We start from the raw sequence: 18,078 nt of genomic DNA on the forward strand, positions 1-18,078 counted from the left end.
AAAGACAAGTTTCATATACTCTACAGAGTAATTATAGGGAAAATAAATGAGGAAAAGCCATGAAAGAAAACATTAAACTTACACTCTCAATATGACGGAGGCCATTCCCCCCCCCATCTCCAACTCTCTCCTAACTAGGAAGGATGTACTATTAACTATGACTTTTAACAACTACAAAACACAAGGTTCTGAAAGTAGTTAAGCAGACTTCTCAATAATTTTAACACTTTCTTTCTCTTAGATAAATATGTAAAATAAAAGGTATTAAAAACTCCAGGACCACAATAAAAAACAAATGACTGTTTTTTCACATACCATCTTTTTTTGTTTGTTTTTAATTATCATACAGTAAAAGTAACTTTTTTCCTTTGGTATATAATTCTATAAATTTTAACATGTGTAACCATCACCACAATCAGGATATAGAACAATTCTGCCATCCCCAAAAGCCCCTTGTGCTATGCCCTGTGTCAAATAAATGGAATCATACAGAATGCAACCTTTTGAGGCTGGCTTATCTCACTCAGTATGTCTTTGAAATTCATCTAAGGTGTTACATGTATCTATTGTTTGTCCCTTTTTACAATGAATAGTATTACACTGAATAGACTGTACCACAGATTGTTTATTCATTCGTCCACTGAAAGACATCTGGGTTGCTTCCAGCTTTTGGCTATCAGGAATAAAGCTGCTACAAATAACTGTGTATCAGTTTTTATGTGAATTTAATGTTCACTTCTGTAGTACAAACACCCAAGAGTGGGTCTGCTGAGTCATATGGTAAACATAAGTTTAGCTTTGTAAGAATCCGCTCAACCGTTTTCCAGAATAGCTATACCATTCTGCATTCTCATCAGCAATATATGAACATGCCAGTTGCTCTGCATCCTTACCAGTACTCAGTTAACATACCATCTAATTTTAAAAACTACTTTGTATATTTATAGGTTGCAATTTCTTTTCAATAAAATTTCAAAAACATGAAATCTGAAAGATAGCTGAAGAACTTGTAATATCCCCCAGTTATCTGTGAAATTCAAAAATAAAAAAATCTTTGTTACACAAAAGGCCAAATTTAAATATTACATATTAAACCACTCATTTTTTTTTTATGGAAAATTATTCTCACTTAATCTTATTTCCTGAGAAAAGGTAAAGTGGTCCAAATAAAATGGTGAGTCATTATAAATGGAATCTATTGGAAAGTCAGTTATGAGGAACAATCTTCCCATGGTTTGGATTTCATTGTTTCCTTTCATAATATGAATCAAAAATGTTTCCTTCCATAATAACCTAATAAAAGCCAAAAATTACAAGACAAGATTATAAGTGTTTCCAATTTTCAGAATAATAATGATTGCAAAATATTATTATGCCCCTGCCCTATAACTACCACCATGGCAATCCCCATTCTTCCTTAAGGAAACAAAGATTAAAGGTGAGTAATGTTGTAGGGGATACTTAAAAACTAGTAAATTAAGGTAATCAAAAGAATTTTCTCCAAGAACCTATTACAAATATCTATATTAAATTAAAATAATCTGTTAATTCTTTGTCAGATAAAGAACGTGTACTTCTTAAAACTGTGTGTGCAGATTTTGCAAAACTTAAGATTTAATTATTTGTAAACTTTTTCTCCATTTAAAAAAATTTCATGGAAGCACAATATATGTCAGAAATATATATATACACTCTAAGTATACAGTTCGATGAATTTTCACAAAACCAAAGCAGCCAGCATGCAGAGCAAGAACAGAACTTTACCAGCCTCCCAGAAGCCCTCTTGTAATCACTAACCTAGCCCTGCTTCCTACCACCAAGGGTAACCTATTATTCTGACATCTAATGAGATAGATTAACAACTTAATACACATTCTTTTGTGTCTGACTTGTTTTATTCAACATTAAGTTTGTGAAATCCATCTATATCATTGCATCTAGCTGTTGGTCATTCAGTCTCATTACTTTTAGAATTCCAACAGTGTAAGAATATACCACAATCTACCATTCTACCATTGATGGGTTTTCAGGTAATTTACAGTTTTGACTATTACAAATGCTGCTGTGAACAGTTCTGTACTTTTTTCTTGGTGAACATATTGGATATACATGTAGGAGTGAGACCACCAATCATAGAGTATGTATACATTCAATCTCAATTTACATTTCTATCAGCTGTGTTTGAGAGTTCTACTCTATATCCTTGTCAACACTCAGTTTTTTCTTCTGCCTTATAATTCACATACGGAATAAAATAAATAAATAAGTAAAAGCCAACAGAAAAATCCATTTTCCAGAAATGGAACCAATATCAAAATTAATAAAAATGACTTTCAAAAATAATTGAAACAACATTTGATAATGATACCATGAAATAAGGTTGCTTAGAGAAAACTCTACCTTAAGTTTTTCTATGAAAAAGCCTAGGGTATTTCACTGACAACAAGCTTAAACTTGAGTCAATTACTTTAAAGTAGCTATTTGTGAAAAGCTAATGAATTTCAAGCCACTAGAAATAATGAGTATAGATAAGAACAAAATGGCTTTACTGCTATGCATGTGTGATTACAAGAAGTCCAAATAAGAAGAACCCTATCTAGTTCTAGGGTTACCACATTTAAGAAAACACAATGCCAAACCAGAGAGTATTCAGAGCATGGAAAAGAGAATGGTTAACAAATTTGGAAAGAGTTTTAAATGAGGAATGGTTGAAAGTACTGAGATACTACAGACTGGAAAAGAGAAAACTTACGGGAAAACAATTTTTAACAAGCATAAGTTTGTGAACATTATAGCGAAACAGACTGTGGCTCGATGTAATAAAGAACTTTCTAGCATTCAGAAATGAAAGGGGTGCTTTAAAATATAGTAAGCTCTCCTGAGCTGGACGTATTCAAGCAGAAGGTAGAATAGTATAGGAAAAATTCCTGCTGAAGTTTTGACTAAACAAACCCCAAAGTTCTTCCAATTATGACAACTAAATTCCAAGCAATACTACTAAAACAACTGCCAGTGAGGCACTGTGGGCTGAGTTAAAATATAAAACTAGTATCCATATTACCTAACCATAATCAGTAAAGGAATCAACCACTTCTACCATATGATATCAGTAAAATAATAACATTTAAAATCTCTTTGTAGACATCTGTATTAAAATATAGGACCTAGAAAATCTTTTTTTAAAAAAAGCAATTTAAAAAATCAATTCTAATCACTCTAAAAATTGCTCCAATCACTCAAAGTTACTTCATTTATATCTTAAGTTAGCTTCATTTCTACTGCCACTCCTTAATGGAAATGAAGACAGGAGACAGGAATTAAACTGATTCTTGAAACTCAGGAAAGTGGAGACTTTTCAAGTAAAATAAAAAAGGTCTTCTCAAAGTAGCAAAGCCTATCCAGGGAAGGAAAAGAAACAAGGAGGAAAGAGATGTCAGCCACTGTAGGCTACTCACGCACAGAAACAGTCTCTCTGGTAAAATCTACATTTACCTTATTCTAAGAAGAGAGAAATGTAGCAAAAAAAAAAAAAAGAAAGAAAAAACAAATACAAACAGAAAAACCACCAAAGAGACATAGCTTCTATGGAGGCAAACTATACCTACAATATGTAAGATTCAAACAGAAAATATATTTGGAGAAACTTCAAGTGCTTAAATTATTTTCCTGGCAGACAATAAGCCAGAGAGAGAGAGAGAGACAGAGACACAGACGGAGAGAAAGAGAAGCCTTATAGATGTTACATAACCAACAGGTATTTTATTTGCTAGCACAGGTAATTTAACAACTCAGCTAATGTTTAGTTGGATCAAATAGGTAGAAATGCCTTTTAGTCCCTTAGCTAAATGTTTCCCTTCCTTACATTCCCCCTGCAGTTCAAAGGTGCTGAATCTCAACCAAGGTAAGCACACTCTTGCTATTAAAAATAGGAGGGCCTGGCACCTTAACTTTAAAACAAATAAGGAGAAAATGTGATGAAGTACCATATTACTTCTTTGAATGTTAGGACATTCTTGTACATATTCAAGACTAAATTTAACCACTGAGTTTTAAGTTTAACTTTCAATTCAAATCTGCTACATTTAATTTCTGTTTCAGCTTTAGCAGAAATTTTACTGCTTCATTAGAGAAAGAAAGTTACTTTAGAAACAAGAAAAGTAACAGAAGTATCTAGGGACATGCTAAAGATCTTAACTATCTGCTTTTGCCAAAGTTCTCTTTAAAAATAAATAACATCACTCACAGGAGATACCTTTCACATCTAACTGCTAAGCAGTATTTCTTCTGAGTAACTGGTAGGTTTCTGTCTTTTGCCTTACAAATCTTATAAACAATAGTGTTTCCCTCTTTCGTATGGCAACCAGAAATATCAAAACCAAATCTACAGTTTTCCTCTAGTAACTTAACAGTGTGGTACCCACCATCCTATACTTTTTTACCCTTTGTGCTAATTTCATTAGCTACTTTAAAAAACTGTTGTCTAATAAAATTCTAAAACCACTCTCAAGTCTTCTTTTGAACAAGTCAGAGAATAAACAAACACCAGCAAAAATAACTGTCATCTCTCTTAAAAAGTAATCAGTATTCTAGAGCCAGGTAGAAAATACTAAGTGACCATGGTTAAGAGAGCTCTGGTGCTACCTGAAAAGTTTAAATATATTCTATCGTTCCCAATTTCCTAACCTAACCTTCGAAAATATTCTCCTTTATGACTTCCTTTTCTTTCTTTATAATACTAAAAGTGATGAGGTATCTTCCCCATCACTAGAGAAAAGTTTTAGGGGATATCATCACCTCAAAATTAACATAGCAAAGCTTGCTTTCTCAACAGATTTGAAGTCCACTGTTCCTGTCATTGCACTGTCACAGGTTATCTTCTTTGAGACCTGAGCAGCAACAACTGGTAAAGCAGCTGTGCAAACACTGTTTTGTGACTGGCAGATGGAGAAGCTTCCTTACCCTGTCATCAATGCAGAGTTCTAGGCTCGACAGGGTGGCTATTTTGGCCTCTGGCAAGGTAATGGCTCCCCTACCTGCTTTTTTACACATGCCTTTTCCATCCATTAGTGGTACATACTTACTGCTCCAAAGGCAAATGATTGTTTTTTTCTGGGGGAAAGAGGATGCAGATGATTTTGTAATAAGTCTTTTCATGTCAGTTCCACAAGTGTGGCTGTAAAAGCATGTAATTTCAACCACTCACTTTTATAGAACGGGAAGTCACATGAGCAATTCAGAGACATCCTGAATTTTCCCAACACCGTTTTCTCTTCTGAGTTGCAAAGATTTTAAACCAATGATTATTGGGATGATAAATATGTCTATTGATAAGTCTCCTTTCTCAACCCTCCCAATCCCTTAAAGCAGTGGTTCCTTCTCAAGCTTTACCTTTTATCAGAATCACCTGGCAGGCTAGTTGAAACACAAATTGCAAGACCCTATCCCCAGTTTCTGAACCAGTAGGTCTGGGGTACTGCTTGGAAATTTGCATTTCTAACAAGTTCCCAGGTGATGTTGATGCTGCTTTTCTAGGTGTCACACTTTGAGAACTGCTGCCGTTAAGTCAAATATTATACATACAGACTAGTTAAAATATCACCTTGACTAAACATAGTTTACAGTTTGGGGCATTCTAACCCAAAATACTAAGAATCACAGAAATGATATAATCCAATGCTATCAAAAGGGAAAAAACAAGTGCCTTCAAATGTAGTTGACAGTATTTAAAGCAGTACAAATCTTCCCAGGGCACAATCAAGTGAAATGCTAAAAAGAGCCATAAAAGAATAATAAGTAATCCTATTTTCCTAAGGAAATAATTCAAAGTAAAAGAAAAAAAAAAGATCTAGAAAATAATCATGTCATCCACAGTATACTGAATAAATGGAATATTACCTGACCATAAAAACAATAAAAAAACGAAGCCTATCATGTTATACGTGGAAAGGTGAAAACAAAGTATTTAAATGAAAGATGCAGAACATAAAGCTGATCACAAAGATATAAGTTTACTGATAAAAATCAGAAGTAGCCTCAATAGATGCAATATTTAAGGTGAAGGAATGAGATATTTCAGACTACTTTTATATGATATTCTAAAGCTGTCAAATATTTTATAGAATATTTTAAAGTAGTTTCTGGTCTACAGATTACAGTATCATCTAATTCACTGAAGATTACATTAATATCTATGAAACTAATATTTTTTTAAAACTTTAAAAGTAGAAAAATGGCTAAGAAAATTTATTTAAAGTTCTCTGATAGTACTTCTTTAAAACTGCAGTCTGAAGAAAGGAAACTTAATAACTTACTATGTTGGCCAGAGCTAGTAAAATTTTTTGAACCAAATGTGTGCAGTGGTAGAAGCAACAGAAATTATAATTAGAAAAAATAAATTGGGAACCAGAATCTAATAATAATCTAAGAAAAATCTGTTGAAAAAAATTAATCCAATCAATGAAAAACAAAACTGTTAGAAATATCGACTTTTAAAGCATGTAACTTACTGTTTTGATTCATTGTGACAAACTTCCAAGGTTGGATCATTATAAATAAAAGCAGCTTCTAAATCATTGATCCTTACTCGGTATATTCTACACTGTTTGCTGTTCAACTTGATTCTATTTAAGTTTGCAACTGTGGGAAATATAGTCAGTTCCACAAATCCCTGTAAAGATAAAGAATAATAATTTCATTAAAATGAACACAGGTATGTTTTAGAACATATTTCTTTGATTTCTACTACTTATACACATACTACAATCCAGAGACAGAATCCCAAATAGCTACACACATACAAGTACTCTCCAAGGATCTTCACTTCAACTATGGCTGTCCCAGTGACTGAATGGGTGTGAATTACGTATACTTTATCATCCTGTGGTTCACATTCACTATCAGTGAAAAGTAGACCATCTGCTAGAAAAGAAAGTAAAAGGACTACTCACAAATATAAGAATTTATAGACAGACTGGAATCCAAACAGAGAGGAAGGGGAAAAAAAAAAACCAACAGAGCAAAAAGAGAATCAAAACCACTTCAGTGAGTAAAAGAACAAGGCCCCTCAAAATAGGGTAAAAAACTATACCACCAAAGCTAACAAGTATGAGTCTCTCCTCATGGGAGGTAAATGAGGACGTGAAGTGGCAAGAGTTACAAGAAACATTCAGGCAAGTAGGGAAAAATCTACTGCCACCTCCAAGAGCAGCAGACACTTCAAAGTGCTGCATGATTTCCTACCAAGCAGTCCCAAGGCCATACATAGTTCTACCACATTAGCTGTGTGGCGAGCCATCTATCTGAAGCAGGTACATAAGACATGAGAGACAGCTAAATATACCGACTGTCCACCACCCTCTTGCATTGAATCAAATGGGAAAGATGGACCACTGAAACACTGAATGTATGTCCAGTGAGTTTAATATTCTGGGTTGGAAACATAAAATATGGAGGATATGAAATAGTAACATTTCAGGGGCTGCAACAGGAATATCTAAGATGAAATTCAGGCAATAACCATACAGAACTAGACTATAACAACTGTAATGGCTACTATTTAATGAGCACTACTATATGCCAGACGTTACGCTACTTTCATATGTTCTCTCTAATCCCATTAACAACTTTAAGAGACAAGTACTACTTTATACTTTTTACAGATTAAGAGTTAAGAAAATTATACCGGGCTTCCCTGGTGGTGCAGTGGTTGAGAATCTGCCTGCCAATGCAGGGGACACGGGTTCGAGCCCTGGTCTGGGAAGATCCCACATGCCGCGGAGCAACTAGGCCCGTGCACCACAACTACTGAGCCTGCGCGTCTGGAGCCTGTGCTCCGCAACAAGAGAGGCCACAATAGTGAGAGGCCCGCGCACCGCGATGAAGAGTGGCCCCTGCTTGCCACAACTAGAGAAAGCCCGTGCACAGAAACGAAGACCCAACACAGCCATAAATAAATAAATAAAATAAATTAATTAATAAAAAAAAAAAAGAAAATTATACCATTAATAAGTGCAGAACTGAGATTCAAACCCACATCTAAATGATCCCAACTGATTCCCATTATGCCACAATGTCTCTCAGTACAATGCTTTTAAATAACATGCAAGAACGTAAGAATATTTTTTAGATAACATTCAGCCCAACTGCTCAAAAGCCTATTGATTCCACAGCCCTTTTTCCCCCAATTCCCAAATGAGAGAGTCACACATCCTAAAATTAGACCATCTGGACAGATTTATGTGGAAGCAAATAAGAACAGAAAAAAGCAGAAGCAAAAATACTGCTGATGAAGTCTCTGAGTTGAAAGGTGTTAAACTGTGAGCAACTGTATGAAAATCCAAATTCCCTTAATTAGCATACCAGCAATCCAATGACCAATCTACATAAATGAGCTTGGATCAGCTGAAAGACAGCAAGGAGAACCAAGATAATGTCAAAAGTGAACTAGAAAAGATTATGGAAAGTGCTGTCATGAAGTGGTTACAGGAGTGAGACATAAGAATAGGCTTTTGCTTTCTAAACTAAGTTTAACAATAATAAAACAGTGAACGGAGTATACTTCATGAAGATAGGGAAAGCCCAGTCTCCTTGAACCATCAGGTCTCTGACACCACCTACAGCCCTAACCTACACCTGCCTGCAACATACAGACCCACTGACTGGCCTCCAATCCCTGTCAGCCTTGGCTACTAGCATAACTGCAAACCCCCAGGTCATCTAACCTCTCACTTACTCTCTTCTTCTTGCTCCTGCTCTCTCCCCACCACCTGACAGCTGACCATCCTCCTAGAGTCCCTACCCCATTTGAAGTAACTCCCCTGTGCTATTCAACCTTTTCAAAAACTCCTCTACCTGTCAGCCTTAGATGAAACATCTCTTGAATCCCCTTTGAAAAGAAGCTACTTATTCTTTCACTCACTATAAATTAGAAGAAGGGAAAACAGGAAACCTCCTACTTTCCACTTTTTCTAGATCATTTATAGGCTTTTATATAGCATATGCTATAAGAGCAAGGGCAGAATAGTGTCATTGTCTTCTTGAGGTAGACTGCCTGCATTCAAGTCCAGCTCCACTACTCAGTAAGTATATGATCTTGAGCTAAGTTACTCTAGCTCTCTGTACCTCAGTTTCCTCATCCGTAAAACAAGAATATTGACACTACCTACCTATTGGTGTTATTATAATTCAGCAATACAAGGAAAGCACTTAAAATCATAGCTGGCATCTAGTAAATGTTTTTATTATTGTCCTTTTCTACTTCTTTTCCTATGCGTTCAAGCCATACAGGTACACCATCCTCTGTTCCTCTCATTAATATTGCCCAAATTCCCCAATACTCATTGAAGGTTCATTCTTTACCTTTCTAACCCATCTCAGCCATCACTCTACATGACATGAATGCAGACACAGCTGATCCATGCAGTACCACTGCTTCAGAGTTCCCTGATTTCAATTCCTACAACCTTCACTGCCATTCCAGGAGAGCAATCAAGATCACACTCTGAACGACACCTCTTCACTGCTCAGGACCGCTCTGACGCTGACATTTTAAACTGGAACGTCCACAATGCCTGTACTTCTCTGCCAGTCCTCCTGTTCAACCACAGGAAATTCTCCTGTTCCTTGGCCTCCTCCAGTTTCTCACTACAATCCTCCCTGGTATTTTTAGCGCTACATTCTTCCTCATCCACCCAAGATCCTTAACTTGAACCACTCTACTGCCAACTATCGATTCTCTTGCCCTTCTGCTGCACATACCTATCTTTCCCTCCTGTTTAGGAAGGATCCTTCCACTACTGCACTAGAGGCCATCCTCTGCAGTATTCTCAGAAATCCTGCTCTATTAATTACCCTCTCCTATAATTACAATCTCTCCTCTTTATAGGACTTTTTTCCATGCCTACAAACATGTTTGACTCTCATTTATCTTTCTTGTAAAATCTTGAGATTTATGTCACCTCAAATAAATTAATTTTTGCCCTTTTCCTGGGGTTACTGTATCTTGGTTCTGAACTGACACTAATCCCTGGAGTCCCAAAGCATTACAGCAGTCCACTAGCCACACTGGAAGTCTTTGGGGGTTTTTTTGTTTGTTTGTTTTTGGCTGTGCAGCGCGGCTTGTGGGATCTTAGTTCCCCGACCAGGGATTGAACCCGGGCCCTTGGCAGTGAAAGAGTGGAGTCCTAACCACTGGACTGCCAGGGTATTCCCCAGACTGGCAGTCTTTGGAGGTCAAGTACTAAAGGGGTTCCCACGTCTAACACAGAGTAGGACTGGAGATTATTTCCCCAGTCCAGAACATACAGAATACATTTTAGTAATTGGCAAATCCCCATATTCATTCTCTGACCTCACTCTCTGAGTGAGGACTACAGTGGAAGGACTAAGTGGACACCACTGGAACACCCATCCCCCTTCTCCAAGAGAGTAAATCAACGCAACTAGACATCTTTGGGGAATTGCAGAGATTAATGCCACCACAGAGACTTGAATGATGCCTACTACGTCTTCATTTAACTCAATTATTTGGCGAGTGCAAAAGTCAAGTAGGTTTTCGAGAATGATAGTGATTTATCACAAACTTGCCAATCACAACCATGTTTGCAGATGCAGTACTTTGACCACAGCAAATCAGCACATTTCTTGGTAGCTAATATTGCGACTAATTATCAGGCAAATTTTTTTTTCCCCCAATTCCTATCAGAAAAAAAAAAAAAAAAAAATCAATCAGAAGCAGGTTGTCTTCCAGACGTCAGAAACCCCTCACTGTCATCTAGTAACTAATAACTATTATCAACTCTCCTGCTCAGTCAAAACATAGTCCAAAAGTCCCCTGATAGCCCAGAGGACAGGATAGCCCAGAGAATTACACTGGTATGTTATATTGACAACATTATGCTATCTGGACCTGGTAAGAAGGGAAGAGTAAGTTCTCTAAATGCCTTAACAGAAAACACGTGGATAGCAGAGGCTGCGAGTTAAATCCCACGAAAGTTCAAGGGCCTGTCACATCAATAAAGCTTCTAAGGTTCCAGTGGTCTGAGGCACATAAAAATAAACCTTCTAAAGTGAAAAACAAGTTGCTTCACTTTGCACTGCCTACCAAGAGGGGGAAAAAAAGGAGGCACAAAAATTGGTAGGCTTCTTTGGATTCTGAAAGCAATATACATATTTAGGCATACTACTTACTAAGCAACCTATAAGGATATCAGCTTTGAGAGGGGTCCAGAGCAAGAAAGGGTTCTGCAGTAGGTCCAGGCTGTGGTTCAAGCTGCCCTGCCACTTGGGCATTATGACTCAGCATATCCAACGGTATTGGGAACGTCCACAGCAGACAAAGGTACTTTACAGACTCTGGCTTTCTTCAACAGAATGACAGTACGCCGTCATTCCTGGGGTTTCAGAGGAAACCCATGACTTCTTCTGCCAACAACTGTTTTCCATTTGCAAAGCAACTACTGGTTTGCTACGAGACCCTGCAGTAGAGACTGCACACATGATCATGGGACTCCCCAAAATTTCATGTAATTTTTGTTACCTAAAATGGCCATTACGAACTCAGTATGTGCAGTGGCTTTCCATTTTTAAATGGAAACACCACCTCTGGACCAGGCCCAAGCAAGTTCATAGGCACAAAGAGCAAACAGCATGAGCAGGTGACTCAGAATCCAACGGGACTTGTTCCCATTGCATCTCCACCGCTCCCTCAATCCACACCCATGGCCTCATGGAGAGGTCCCCATGCTCAATTGAAAGAATAGGACAAAGCACAAGCCTGAATTATGAGTAAGTCTGCACAGCATGCCAGCGCAGTTGGAAGTGGATGGTAGCTGCCATCAGAACCCACTGAAGTGTGGTCCTGAAAGACAATGGAAGAAAAGCCTACTGTGGGCAGAACGCTGGTGAATACAACTGGCTGTACACTGTTTATAGAAGTAGAGATGACCTGAAGTACACATCTACACTGATCCATGGCAACTGCTGGGTTGGCCAGCTGGTTAGGAATATGGAAAGAACAAGACAAGAAGACTGAAAATAAGAGGATGGTGGGAGAAGTAAATGTAAAAATGAATTTCTCAGAGTAGCTATAATATGAAAATATTTATGTCATCACATAAGTGACCAACAGAGGCATCCTCAGAGACTGCGGAGGTGGCCCTCAAAAATCAACTGGCAAGATTATCTATCCAGTAGATGTCCCAGACTCTTTCCCTAGCCACCCTGCTCAACAGACAAAGTGGTCATTGGGGCAAGAATGGAGGCTATGCATGAACCCAGCAACATGGTCTTCCCCCAACAAAGCTTGATCTGGCTACCACCACTGCTGAGTGCTCACCTCCCAATAGCAGAGGATCAAAATGAACTTCTAATACGGGACCTTCCCAGGAAGGATCAGTTAGTCACTCAGCAGTAAAATGACTACATTAGACAGCTGGTATCATGGAGGGAGACAGTAATTTGTCCTTATATAAAAAGACACATATTCTACATTTTCCTTCCCTAACTATAATATACTTGCAAAAAGCCATACATGTCAACATGCTATCCCATACATGCCTCCATGTGTATAGAAAAGTGTGGCAGTGGGCTCTTACACACAAAATTTACTGGTTTTACCTTTTGTCCTACCATCCAGAGCAGCTGACACGATCAACTACTGAAGGCTCAGTTACAGCACCAATTGAGACCTCCAACAGGATGCCATCTTAAACTAGTGGACAATATATCAGGTCATCTCTTCATAGCCAAAATAGATCTGGGAACCAAGGGACAAAAGTTGGAGTGACTATGTTCACCATTCCTTCAGAAAGCCACTGAACAATTTTTGCTTCTTGTCTTCATGACCTCAGGGTCAGTGTGTTTGGAGGTCTTAGTAGCTAAGGGAAGAATGCATCCACCTGGGCACAGAGTCATGGTTCTATTAATCTGGAAGCTGAGACTTGACCACTTTGGGCTCCTCATGCCACTGAACCAACAGGCAGAGAAAGGGGTCACTGTACTGGCTGGAATGACTAGCAGCAACTGAGATTCTACTACACAATAAAAGCAAGAATTCCATCTGCAATCCAGGGGATTCACTGGAATGCCTCTTAGGTCCACTTGACCAACAGTCCTAATCAATGGAAAACTGCAACAACTCAATGAAGTCAAAACAAGCAAGGATGTAGATCCTACAGGAATGAAGATCTAGGGCAGACCAAAAGAAATGCTGTCAAAAGGAAAGAGAAAAATGAATGGGTGGAGGAATAAGGAAGCTGTGTATATCAACTCTGACCTTGACACCAGCTAAAGAAAGCAGAGGCTGTAGCAATTAATTTTCACATCCTTTCAACCACTTTTCTTCTACTGTCTTATATGAAAGATACTGGTGACAGCTAATATCTTAGAAGGGAATAATGCTGAACTGCCATTTCTTCACACCAATAGATTAGTCCAGGGATCAGCAAACTTTTTCTTAAAGGGCCAGATAGTAAACAGACATAACGGGCCACACAGTTTCTGTCGCAGCTATTCCACTTTGCCATTGTAGCTCCAAAGCAACCATAGACAGTGTATAAATAAATGGCTGTGGCTGTGATCAAATAAAACTTGACTCACAAAAACGGAAAGTTAGCTAATGCCAACGCCTACAATAGCTGATAGGGTTTCGTTAAGTTGGGAACACTTTCATCATAACAAAAGACAAGAGAGGATGATCTGGGGCAAAAGGGGTAGACTGTTCTAGATATTCTCCTTTTGCCCCTCCTAATCTGCCCTCTCTGCTTTACTCTGCGCCCCAGGAGTAGCATTAACTAGGCACTAGCCCTCTGGCTGCTTGTTGGGGTGATCAACTGGGAGGCACAGAGAGAAAACTGAAAGCAGAAGAAAATCGAGCTCCTTATATTTATTCCCCCAGGTTCCTCCCTGCCAGGCTGAAGGAGGCAGTAGCTCCACTCTTCTATCAAAGACCATAGCTCCTGTAAGGTTAAGTCTTTCCTACAGGTACAGTAGGTTCTTGTAACCTCTCCCTTCCTTTGTTCTTTCAGGTTTAGAAGTGATAACTTGTTTCTCGTTGCTAACTAGGGTGCTCCTCCAACTTTTGTTGGTTTCTCTTAAGCCTAAGTAGTCCCTTCATTACTTCCCTCAATTAATCTGTAGAATGTGCCTTCTGGGACCCTAGCCCATAGGCCATCTAACCAATCTTTCCAATGCGAGACCTAAAAATCATCTACAACTCCTTTCTAGCATTCCTAGTTAAGAATCATCTGCAATTCCTTGCTGCCTATCATTCTGCCAGGGGTAGAGGATGTGGAAAGGGGAACGTTTGATTAAAAATGGCTCAATCACTTGCTATCTTTATGCCCTTAAGAAATTTACTTATCCTCCATTCTTTCAGCTGCTTTATTTATAAAAAATAAGGATTAAAATAGTATCTATCTAAAAAAAAAAAAATAGTATCTACCTCATGGGGTTACTGTGAAGATTAAGTGAGGTCATACACACAAAACCTTAGAAGATGATCTTACATGTAGTACGTACGTAATAAATGTTCACTATCAGTCAATCATGTCAACTCTATTTCTATGCCATTTTACTAATGATACCTCCATTCAGGGCTAAATCATTTCTACCCTAGATTATTACAGTAACCTTTTAACGAGACTCTTTAATCCTCATATCTTCCATACCCAATTCATACAACCCAACACACCTAAAGTATCCTTCCATGAAGTATAAGGTCAATAATCATATGTAAGGGATTTTGAAAGAGAAATTCCTTAAATGAGGATATTGGACTTAATAAACCTTTAAGGATCCTTATAAATCTAAGATTCTGTGTTTCTAATGAAAAGGTTCCATTTTTAAATAGCTCATCTTAAGTAAACAAGTTTGAGGGAAGTTGATGTCCTCACTCAAAGAAAACCGGCTCTCACTGAGATTTTGATCTAGTTAATACAGATCGCCCTGAAAGAATAAATTATTTGGGTTATCAAGGACTTTTCCTAGAACGGATATATCAACAATCCATACATCTAAATTGGGGCGGGGCGGGCAGTTTACTAGGTTTTAAACACCTTATCTAGAGCTTCAGTGTAAAGCAATGCCACCTAAACAAGGTCAGCCGAGAATCAGAAAACACAAGTGGCCTCTTAACAGCCAAGTTAAAAAGTCAGTGCACGTACCAACCTTAACATTTTTCATAGAAGAAATCTCGCTGTGGACTTATTCTTCTTTCATACACGATTCTAAAATGTTTGGTAATACAGACTTTCATATTCCACAACAGATTAAAAGAAATAAAACTTTAATCAGGAAATAGGAAGGAAAAGAAAAGGAAAGAGAGAACTGAGGTGGCAGCCAATACAGCACAGCCATGGCCCTTAGAGTCATATAGACTTTTGAATTCTAATTATTACCTATTCTCGAAACACAGTTGCCCGGACAGAAAAGTTTCTAAGTACTGTAAAGGATGGACTGTTATTGCTTATAACCGCTGAGAATATACTTACCACAACAGATTTTCTCTGGAAGTTTATGTTGTTGATGCAGACCACCTGATGAGTTGTACATTAAAGAATAAAGAAAATATTTCAGTTATTAAATAATGCATAACTCTATCCAAGTATAAACAAGAACTGTGCTCTAGGCAGCTCAGAATCACACTTATCTGTCATGCTAAAACCCTACAAATTAGGGTAACTTGCTCATTTTAAATTTATCAACAGCCACGAAAATAAATTTCTTTGGACAAAAATGCAACTTAGTACTTTAAGAAAAAGGTTTATTAACCTGCAAGAAGCAGTAGATCTGCTGAATTACACTGTCATTCAAACCATTTTCGCCCTACAAACACCATTCCCATCACCGTGAGTGGCTCCCAGTTTCCCACTAGGCCTCCCAGGCCCACGAAATCAGTTTCAAGCAATCACAAAATATAACTAATGAAAACCAAACGCAGAAGAAAGGGAGATGAAAAAATACTTATAATTTATAAGGCCTTGGGCTTTCAAAGCCCTTGTCTCCTTTCTTCCTGTTCATTCTGGCGGGCTCTAAACCAGTAGGCGGCATGAAGGGATCCCGCGGAGCTCGGCTTCCCGGCTTCAGGGGGGGCGGCGGGGCATTACCGGTCTCCGGCAGCTGGCACTCCCCGCTCCCCCGCGCACCCAACAGTCACACCCCGCGGCCGGGGCTCCCTCGGCACCCACTCCCGGCCCTGCCCGATCTGCCGCCGCCAACGCCTCCAACTCGCTCCCGCGATTCGGCTCCGTCAGCTGTCTCCGCCGAGCTTCTGTCACGGAGATGCTCCTCACACCTAACCCCGACTGCGCCAGCCAGCCGACATCTTGCCGGTCACCTCTGACCTGCGACGTCAGCGGAAGTGGGACAGCCGTGGGGGCAGGAGTCGGAAGTTATATGTCAGTGGGCGGGGCTTGCCCGAGTGACGGAGCTTTTGTTTTCGTTTTCTCGTATACGGACGGTGGGTGAGAACTGTTAAGGTTTAGCAAAGCGGCCAGAGATACTTTGTGGGTGAGGCGAACACAGCGAGAAGGAAAGAAGGAGGCACTAAATTTTAGAGGAATAAAGATCTAGCGCAAACATATTGAACAGTATGGGGAAAAGGTTTTCGAAGAGCCAGGGGCTGGGGACTAGGAACCCGGGAAATAGGAAACCAGGAGAGGTGTGCCTCTGGTCCGCTGTGTGAAAAGACACCATTAACTCACTGGAGCTCAGTGATTTAGGCTGTAAAATACGTGATTAGACCTCAAGGAGTCTAAATCGAATTCCGGAGTCCTCACTAGGCACTGCTGCCTCAGTGTTTATTGAAAAAAACAAATAAATAAAATTAGTGGATTATATAGATGCAGAATTTACTGAAACACCGGCCAAATATTTTGAAGCCATCGTATTTGCATTTTATGCATGAGAATAAAACAGTTGTAAATTCCAATAACAGTTAAATCTTGGTTAATTGTGGATTATGCAGTTAAAAAAAAAAATTAACTTCGGACCAGATTTAACCTTGGCCTACCCCTTCCAACTGTCTTGGTGACAAGTTCATTAGCTAAGTTAAAATTAATTTGAACTTTGGTCTAAACGAAAGCACACTAGGAAAATAAAGATGTAAAGGAACTTTATCAAGCATTCCAAAACCAGCCAGAGATTACTTGTAGTTTTCGAGTATTACCTAATGTCAGTATCCTTTATTATAGGATTATAAACTGTTAGCATTCTTCATTTAGGATTAGTATTGAAATGGGTCTTCTTGAATTATAAACTTTAACACCATTTTGCATGGAAGATGGAGGATATTTAGGGAGATAGATGCAATTGGGTTAAAGAGAGGTCACTGGGTTAAGGAAAGAATGGGAGACAAAGAAGCAGAGAGGGAGTACGCAAACTTTCATCCCAGAGTGCATACCTGAGGTGGGAAGTAGATGGGCCCCTGGGCTGGACACCTGGTGTCTGTCAAGTGAAGTAAAATTGAAGCTTTGTTTTCCCCCCCATACTCCAAGGACAAAGCTAGTGGCAGAAGCTGACCTCTGCTGATGTAAAGAGATAAGATGACCACTCCTGAGGTCAAGGAAATTTCCCTGACTGCACAGGCACAGGAAAGCTCCTTGGAGATCAAAAAAGAGAGGGGTGCCACCCATGATAAGTGTGGACACATCCCCACAAGCCTCTGCGGTGGAATCCACCTTAGCAAAAAGTTGGGCACGCATGTTAGGGAGTGTCCTAGAACAGGTCAGCTGTGGGAAAAGAAACAAGATAATTGGCCAAAGATAAACAAAGACCCAGAAAAACTGTCCTATGTAAGTTGATTTAAATCACCTCTTTACTGCCCTCCTCGGTAGGGAGGGCACCCACACCCTTTCTCTCTCGGTGTGTATTTCTGCCTTCTGGCTTAAACAATCTGTTCTTCTGTGTGCTCTCCCACTTGTGCCGTGTCTCTAATAATAAACTTTGTACCTGTTTTTTACAGTTTTTGCCTTCTAGAAACATTCTTGCTTTCAAACCGGGCAAGAGCCAGGGGAACTTTGCTTCTAGCCTCTAGCCCCTGCTGGACTAGCGGCTAGGATCCCTGGTTTTCATCCAGGCTGC

The 18,078-nt window shown here is 39.0% G+C and overlaps 1 protein-coding gene across 4 annotated transcripts in view; it reads right to left on the bottom strand.

Moving 5' to 3' along the window:
* TAF2 (TATA-box binding protein associated factor 2) overlaps positions 1-16,330 on the bottom strand; it is an 81,241-nt gene extending 64,911 nt beyond the window's left edge. For all 4 annotated transcript variants that reach the window (XM_061171692.1, XM_061171691.1, XM_061171690.1 and 1 more), the window contains exons 1-3: positions 15,964-16,330; positions 15,489-15,542; positions 6,507-6,667 (exon numbers count right to left, since the gene is read on the bottom strand). In XM_061171692.1, the coding sequence (XP_061027675.1) occupies positions 6,507-6,667; positions 15,489-15,542; positions 15,964-16,047 (299 nt within the window). In that variant the 5' untranslated portion in view covers positions 16,048-16,330. The remainder of the gene's footprint in view (positions 1-6,506; positions 6,668-15,488; positions 15,543-15,963) is intronic.
* Positions 16,331-18,078: the final 1,748 nt, after the last annotated feature.

Source organism: Eubalaena glacialis, chromosome 17, assembly GCF_028564815.1.
Source record: "Eubalaena glacialis isolate mEubGla1 chromosome 17, mEubGla1.1.hap2.+ XY, whole genome shotgun sequence".
Classification (NCBI taxonomy): Eukaryota; Metazoa; Chordata; class Mammalia; order Artiodactyla; family Balaenidae; genus Eubalaena; species Eubalaena glacialis.